At 32.6% G+C, this 9,320-nt stretch overlaps 1 protein-coding gene across 1 annotated transcript in view; it reads right to left on the bottom strand.

Moving 5' to 3' along the window:
• Positions 1-9,320, bottom strand: part of LOC107688187 (sodium/hydrogen exchanger 1-like) — a 42,131-nt gene that overhangs the window by 14,498 nt on the left and 18,313 nt on the right. Inside the window, exon 4 of the mRNA XM_016485783.1 lies at positions 5,891-6,141. Coding sequence (XP_016341269.1) covers positions 5,891-6,141 — 251 coding nt within the window. The remainder of the gene's footprint in view (positions 1-5,890; positions 6,142-9,320) is intronic.

A 9,320-nucleotide genomic window follows, 5' to 3' on the forward strand; every position in this document is an offset into this window, starting at 1 on the left:
AAACATTGTTATATGCTTGAACTGTTTTATATCTATAGATTTTATTTTAGGCAAGTCGTGATGATTTGAGAAGGCTAAATTGATCAAACATAGGCTACGATCAGCTCACTGTCTGCCGCTGGCTGCTTGGTCGTTACTTTAAAAAAAACAAAAACTTATATTTAGCGAACAAAAAATGCTCCAAACATTTTTTTAAATTAACTTCATAAAAAACTAAACGAAATATAATCACTTTGCTATTACATACAAAACTGAACTATTTTAATAGCTGAAACAGTAGTAGAAGCTGTTTTGGGAGAAGGGGGAAAAAAGACGGGCTCGGGTCGGTAATTCTGATAAGCTGTCGGACACGGGCCGGGCTAGGGCCTAAATTTGAGGCCTGTGCAGGGCTCTAACAGCAGCCTAATAAACGCTCTGCCTGTCATTAATGTTAATCAAAGAACAAAAGAAAATCATTCACTGATCTTGACTGAATATATTTAATAACGTTAATTGATTAATCTAAATTTTATTTATGAAAATAAAACTATGCAGTGTTTTTAAACTTTTAATTACAGTTTCTGTACCTCAAATTTTGTTCAGTTGTATTTATTTATGATATTGTTAATTGATTTGTTTGTTCCTATCTTATTACTGACTGTTTACTTGTCTTCAACACTTTAATATTTGGAATTTCCAGTTGTTTTTGCTGTGGTATTTTTTTTTAAAGCATGGGCAAAATTCCTCTTGCAGTGTTCTGTAGGCTGCTGATTTTTGCTCGTGTTATTCAGCTGCAACAGAATGCTTTGTAAAAAGACAGAATAAATGTTTGGCATCTAAATGTTTGACTTACTTTTTTTTATATTGGATTTTTTATCTTATTGGAATCGAAACTAGGAATCGATAAGAATCGGAATCGATAAGCAGAATCGGAATCGATAAAATTCAAACGATACCCAACCTTACTGGTGTGCATCTTGAGACAAAACAAAGGCACTGATATATTTTAAGATCAGTCAGTGCAAGTTTCTTTCAGTTGAAACAGCTCAGACTTACATTTTAGTCTAGGACTAGGCTTAAGCCTTGTCTGTGAAACCGGGGGATAATGTTGCAATAAATGGTATTTATTATTATGATCATTATTAACTACTTTGACAAGTTTTACTATATAATAGTAATACATTTCTGTCACAATTTGCCCTACAGTCAGTTGGTCCAAGGGTTGAATTTCGACAAGCCCTTGCATAATCACACCATGCCAACAATTTGCATCACTTTCAATAAATCATCAAAATACATCAGCATACACCCTTTAAAGTGAACATCTGGATTTCCCTCATTTAGCTCGACGTGTTAGGAACTAATTCCACCTACAGTCGAGTCTCAAAGGTGTCAAATTAGCTGAAGTGACTGGGTTTTGTCTGAAAGTGGAGGCAGTGCAGGATTATGGGGTGTGATTCAATGTCTAACTATCTCCACCTGATAAACCTATGACTCACTGTAACACAAAGTTAACAGAGGAGGGTCACGTGAACCGAACTGACGCAGTTTCACCTCTGATTGGGATCATTATCAGGGCTGATCATTTTAACTCCTGGGCTTGTGAGGCTCCTCCTGTTCTCATTTGTTCCTCTTTTAAAAGGGCATCTGTGACAACTCTTCCTGTGACCGCAGTGAGCCGTGCCTTCAGGAGCAATGCTTTGCATAATAGGCTATTTCACAGCTCAAGAAAAAGAAATGTGCTGTTTTATAGAGCAATAAGCATTCGAGACTGTGTGTCATTTTTAGATAAAATTACTTTTTTTTATACAAGGGTAAAAAGGTACGTCATGTCAAGCAAATGCATGCATTAATGTCAAGATCTTGTAACTCAAAGGGTAGATACGAGATAATGTTGCTAAGGTCATTCCAAGGTAAATAAACTCATATGTAAAACAGTTAGAAAACAATCTGCCAAATGCATAAAATGTAAACTACCATTCAAACATTGGTGTCGAGTTTGAAAGTTCAGATTTTTTAATCTCTTATGCTCAACTTTTATTTAGACAAAGATACAGTAATAACAGTAATATTGTGAAATATTATTACAATTTCAAATAGCTGTTTTCTAAGTAAACATATTTTAAAAATGTAATTTATTCCTGTGATCAAAGTTGAATTTTCAGCATAATTACTCCAGTCTTCAGTTTTTTCAAATTCTGTGTTTTCTATTTTATTTTTTCTGGATTATTTGTTTTATGATTGTGAGTGTCTAATGAAATCACCAAATAAAACTTTAACAATTTAATCAGTCTTTTAAAATCAGATGAAAATATTACAAATTTACAACAAAACATTTTCAGGCAAGGTGCTGCACAACTTTAAAAAACAATAATACTGCAACGGTTTCTAATTAAATTAAAACATAAAACTTTTTAAAAACTTTTTTTTAACAATTTATTAAATATTTTAAAAGTAAACAAATATAACAATTAAAACCAAGCATTTTATTTTTTGTCAAATAAGGGGCTTTTATTATCAATGTTGAAAACAGTCGTGCTGCTTCATATTTTTGAGAAAACTTTGATGCATTTTTTTTCAGGATTCTTTGATAAATATAAAGTTCAAAAGAACAGCATTTATATGAAACTATTTTATAACATTATAAATGTATTTACTGACACTTTAAATCAATTTAATGCATCCTTACTGCCTTTAATTTCTTTCAAAAAGAAACAAACAAATCTTTAAACAATATTACACCGCCCAGCCTGTCCATTTTTAATCGCTTGTTGTAATGGGTGGATCAGTTCTGCAGACCTTGAGACACATTGTGAATCACTGCTTCATCTCCAGGCCTGTCAGAGCTTCAGACTCTTTTTATCATCCACTTGAGCATCACCAGCTCATAAACGAGAGCCTTCTTCAGTGCCGAAGTATTGACCGAGCTCTGACAGCCTGTTACTTACGAGCAGTGACTCCAAGACGCCTTTAGACGATAGATGAGAAAAACCAGCCCTGACCTGCTTCATCTGGCCCCGTTTATTGATTTTATCATTTAGTCAGAAACAGAAAAAGTCCTCTGCAAACATTTTCCAAATAAAAAAAGCCCCATAACATTACAACTTATTTAATGTTAAATAAATTCAACATGAATGCATGCTCCTGCTCTTTTTTACTCCAGGCAATTTTGCTCTGCAAACATTTTCCAAATAAAAAAAGCCCCATAACATTACAACTTATTTAATGCTAAATGCTAAAAACATGAATGCATGCTCCTGCTCTTTTTTACTCCAAATAAAAAAAATGTTTATGCAAAATTTCACAGAATCCAGAAAAATTAAATGGAAAAGAGATTTGAAGATCTGTTTCCATTTTCATTCTGTGTTTTATTATTTAATACAAATTTATCATAAAAAAATGTGTCTAATGAAATGAATTCAAACTTTAACAATTGAATCAATCTTTTAAAATGTAATCAAATGAAATATAATTAACTAATTGATTAATTTAGCATGTTGCATAAACATACTTATACTTTAGATGACAAAGTATTTTCCACAAATAAATAAATATTTAATAAAAATATAATTAAAAAGGAAGTAAACTGTAACCAACAGGGGATAATGTTGCTAAGGTCATTCCAAGGTAAATAAACTCATATGTAAAACAGTTAGAAAACAATCTGCCAAATGCATAAAATGTAAACTACCATTCAAACATTGGTGTCGAGTTTGAAAGTTCAGATTTTTTAATCTCTTATGCTCAACTTTTATTTAGACAAAGATACAGTAATAACAGTAATATTGTGAAATATTATTACAATTTCAAATAGCTGTTTTCTAAGTAAACATATTTTAAAAATGTAATTTATTCCTGTGATCAAAGTTGAATTTTCAGCATAATTACTCCAGTCTTCAGTTTTTTCAAATTCTGTGTTTTCTATTTTATTTTTTCTGGATTATTTGTTTTATGATTGTGAGTGTCTAATGAAATCACCAAATAAAACTTTAACAATTTAATCAGTCTTTTAAAATCAGATGAAAATATTACAAATTTACAACAAAACATTTTCAGGCAAGGTGCTGCACAACTTTAAAAAACAATAATACTGCAACGGTTTCTAATTAAATTAAAACATAAAACTTTTTAAAAACTTTTTTTTAACAATTTATTAAATATTTTAAAAGTAAACAAATATAACAATTAAAACCAAGCATTTTATTTTTTGTCAAATAAGGGGCTTTTATTATCAATGTTGAAAACAGTCGTGCTGCTTCATATTTTTGAGAAAACTTTGATGCATTTTTTTTCAGGATTCTTTGATAAATATAAAGTTCAAAAGAACAGCATTTATATGAAACTATTTTATAACATTATAAATGTATTTACTGACACTTTAAATCAATTTAATGCATCCTTACTGCCTTTAATTTCTTTCAAAAAGAAACAAACAAATCTTTAAACAATATTACACCGCCCAGCCTGTCCATTTTTAATCGCTTGTTGTAATGGGTGGATCAGTTCTGCAGACCTTGAGACACATTGTGAATCACTGCTTCATCTCCAGGCCTGTCAGAGCTTCAGACTCTTTTTATCATCCACTTGAGCATCACCAGCTCATAAACGAGAGCCTTCTTCAGTGCCGAAGTATTGACCGAGCTCTGACAGCCTGTTACTTACGAGCAGTGACTCCAAGACGCCTTTAGACGATAGATGAGAAAAACCAGCCCTGACCTGCTTCATCTGGCCCCGTTTATTGATTTTAACATTTAGTCAGAAACAGAAAACGCTCGTGCAATTTTGGAGAGTCCTCTGCAAACATTTTCCAAATAAAAAAAGCCCCATAACATTACAACTTATTTAATGCTAAATAAATTCAACATGAATGCATGCTCCTGCTCTTTTTTACTCCAAATAAAAAAAATGTTTATGCAAAATTTCACAGAATCCAGAAAAATTAAATGGAAAAGAGATTTGAAGATCTGTTTCCATTTTCATTCTGTGTTTTATTATTTAATACAAATTTATCATAAAAAAATGTGTCTAATGAAATGAATTCAAACTTTAACAATTGAATCAATCTTTTAAAATGTAATCAAATGAAATATAATTAACTAATTGATTAATTTAGCATGTTGCATAAACATACTTATACTTTAGATGACAAAGTATTTTCCACAAATAAATAAATATTTAATAAAAATATAATTAAAAAGGAAGTAAACTGTAACCAACAGGGCACTCAGTATTCTGGGAAATTTGTGTGCATTGGGAATCATATTTTTTCAAATAAAGTCAAGGTAACACTCATTTTACATACAGCACACAGTGAAATTGACATGAATATAACTGCAAATGCATAAAGCGCAGCATAATTTGAAATCACGAACTTAATGTTTAAAGCATTCAATTTGCATGGAACAAAAGTCACGCAGAGAACGCGATCATGCAGGTAACATGCACACTTCACAAGATCTTGCAAATGCATAAAGCGCAGCATAATTTGAAATCACGAACTTAATGTTTAAAGCATTCAATTTGCATGGAACAAAAGTCACACAGAGAACGCGATCATGCAGGTAACATGCACACTTCACAAGATCTCACAACTGGATTCGACTAAGTTTGCAAGGTTTGTGAAATTAAATGTTCATTAGACATTCAAAGATTTGTTTAAATTATGTAACGTAAATGCGTATTTGCTGAATGCTGACGGCAAACGAGAAAGTATTACAATGTTTGCCTTTCTATTTCTAATAATATAAAAGCAATCGTTATAATACTTTTTAAAAATATAGACTAAAATAAAAATGACAAACAATCTCAAATTACAATAAAAACAAAAAATCTTAAAATAAAGAATAATTCAAAATATTAGCAAAACACTGTTATGGTATCTCAATGATAGTGAAATGAAGCGGTGACTTACGCCATGATGCCAGACAGATGAAACACCTCCGCCGATAGGTAAGCCATGTAGCTGTAGACGAAGACGAACAGAGGCTCGATGACGCGCGTGTGCGAGGTGAAGCGGGATGTGAAGGCCGCCAGGATGCCGTAGATGGCGCCCACCACGATACCGCCCAACGACACCACCAGAAAACACACGATACCCAGAAACACATCCATGACAGTGATCGAGCCCACACTGCTGTACTCCTCAAAGAGATGATACAGCACCTACAGACAAAACACCAGGAAGTGTGCATCAGAAATGAGCAGCATCCACAGCATTAGAGCCAGAGGCAGCTTAACAAAACATACAGGCCTGGTTTCACAAACACGGCTTAGTTTAGGCCAGGATTGTCCATAGTTCAATTAGGACATTTAAGCATCTTTTAGAAACGTGCCTCAGAAAAAAAAAACATTACTGGTGTGCATCTTGAGACAAATTAATGGCACTGACATATTTTAAGATCAGTCAGTGCAAGCTGCTTTCAGTTAAAAGAGCTCAGACATGCATTTTAGTCTGGGACTAGGCTATTAAGCCTTGTCTTTGAAACCGGACATAGTGTTACCATGGTATTAAAATTAACATTTTATAATTTCAATTACATTTTTTAGTTAACAATTTTAATTATTATTATATTTATATTTAAAAAAATTTAATGTATTACTATTTTTAGTTAACATTAAAATTTAATTTTTGAGCAATATATATATATATTTTTATTTATTAATGATATATTATAATTTCTTATAAGTTATATTTATTATAAACTATTATAGTCAATTATAATAAATAGTATATATCATTTATTTTAATGAATATACCGTATATTAGATTAAATAATATATATGAACAACCTATTTTTTATTTATTCTAATTATACTTCATTATACTTATTCATAATATATTTTAATTAATATACAGTATCAGAAGAATATATACACACACACCCACACCCACACTTAATATATTAATTTAATCAAATTATTATAATGATATATTTCTTATTTGCATAATTAAATTAAATTATTAAATTGACTCGCAGACGTACATAAATAAATATAGTATTACTATGATAAAATATATTATATTATTTTTTTTACATTTATTTAAATGATATCAATTATTTCATTTATTATTTATTTATTTAGTTTGCTAGTTAGTTAGACAGATAGCTAGTTGGTTAGTAAGTTAGTTCAACACCATAGCTAAGACTGCATCACAAGGTTTCTTGCTTAAATTCACGAAAATGTGTAAACATCAAGATTTAGTATTTTTTCCTCTTGTGCGGAGATACACAGAATTAGACTTTATGAAGTGCATTAAATATTATCAGATCCTTTTGTCCTTGTGCAAAAAAACTCAAACATTTATTTACTGCTTCCCAGTGGAGATGTGCAAAACGGGACAACCAATACTCCTCAGATTAGCAGAGGAGGACTTCACTGAACACCTGATATCATGTTTGACTTCTTTCATTGATCACCTCTAAGTGTGATTTGTTTCATTGACCACTCGAGACAGAAGCTCATTGAAAGCACGAGGTCAAGCAGTCAAGGAAAAACAGTTGAGGTAATGGAAACGAGACGCCTCTTCACAAGACTCAATCAGCTGATAAACTGAGCTGCGAGAGGGAATTCTCCCAGAGAGAGAAGGACTGGAACAATCCCATAGATTATACAGAGACTAGCAGCTGATCGATAAGAGAGCTATAACAGCCCATGCAGGACACAATAAATTACATACCGCCAATAACTAATATAAAATAATAACACCATTTAATTAAAATGACAATTAAATTAATTAAAATAAAATTACATTAATATTATGAGAGTAAATTTCAATATAATTATATTCTAAATATATACAAACCAAACACCAATGACTTGTACATATGGGTGCAGTCATTTTAGACACTTCCAAAACTGTTGCAGCAGAGATGGAAATACAATTTTTAAATACATGAATTGTTTCCATCTTTATTGCCACAGTTTTGGAAGTGCCTTTTTCTGTTCTAAAGAAGGATGTGTCCCAATACTTTTGACCATATAGTGTATGTACAAGTCATTGGTTTTTTGGCTCATGGTCTGCATTTAAAGGCACACCAGAGGTGTTCAGCTGCTTTCTGCAGACCAGCCAAGTTCTTCCACACTGACTCAATCAATCATTTCTTTTTTTAACCTTGCCTTATACACAGAGGCATTGTCATGTTAGAATAGAAAAGGGTCCTGTCCAAACTGTTGCTATAAAATTAGAAGCACACAATTATCTATAATATCATTATATGCTTAAACATTAAGATCTATCTATCTATCTATCTACCTTAAATAAATAATTTACAAACGATATTATTTAAAAATAAGAATATTTTTCTCATATATATATATATATATATATATATATATATATATACACACATATTTATATATGACATATAACATATATGCAAACACAGACATTATACACCAGGGTTCCTCAATAGGCAGCCCGCGGGTCACATCCGGCCCTTGAGAGAAAAATGTTTGGCCCGCGCTAATTTAAAATAATGTGGCATGAAAATTCAAACCCAGCACCAGACAGCGACATTAGTCTGACACCGTGTCTATACCGGACGCGAGTGGCGCGGCACGACGTGACAAAATACAATAGAATCCATTATAAACAGTGATGCTGTCTACACTGGATGCAGAGCGGCGCGACACGACAAACCCCCAACAGTAAACAGATCCCTCGTTCTATATATGACGTACTGCAGTGTTGCCAAGTCCGTGGTTTTCCCGCGGAATTGGGCTACTTTAACACTGTTGCCGCGTGTGTTTTTTTCATGTCCGCGGGTTGAAACGACCCCAATAACGTGATATTTATGTAATATTTAGCCCCTGGAACGTGAATTTTACCAGGAGATAAACAGTTATCCCTGAATAGTTTTGAGTGAGTGAGTGAGTGAGTGAGTGAGTGAGTGAGTGAGTGAGTGAGTGAGTGAGTGAGTGAGTGAGTGAGTGAGTGAGTGAGTGAGTGAGTGAGTGAGTGAGTGAGTGAGTGAGTGAGTGAGTGAGTGAGTGAGTGAGTGAGTGAGTGAGTGAGTGAGTGAGTGAGTGAGTGAGTGAGTGACTGACTGACTGACTGACTGACTGACTGACTGATAGCATCTTTGTTATAAAACACACGAGTTGGTTCACATGGAGTTCACAATTTTAACGTAGCCTACCACAATTTTGCTTTGATTTATTTTCAAGATCTGAGGTAAAATATCTGTTGTTGCTTTCAGTATGGCTATAAAGGTCATGCAAAATAATATTCAAACATTAGACACTTTTAACATTGAATAAAGCACATAATCATATATATACAGTGGGTACGGAAAGTATTCAGACCCCCTTAAATTTTTCACTCTTTGTTATATTGCAGC

This window comes from Sinocyclocheilus anshuiensis, unplaced genomic scaffold (assembly GCF_001515605.1).
Source record: "Sinocyclocheilus anshuiensis isolate Anshui unplaced genomic scaffold, SAMN03320099.WGS_v1.1 scaffold1162, whole genome shotgun sequence".
Classification (NCBI taxonomy): domain Eukaryota; kingdom Metazoa; phylum Chordata; class Actinopteri; order Cypriniformes; family Cyprinidae; genus Sinocyclocheilus; species Sinocyclocheilus anshuiensis.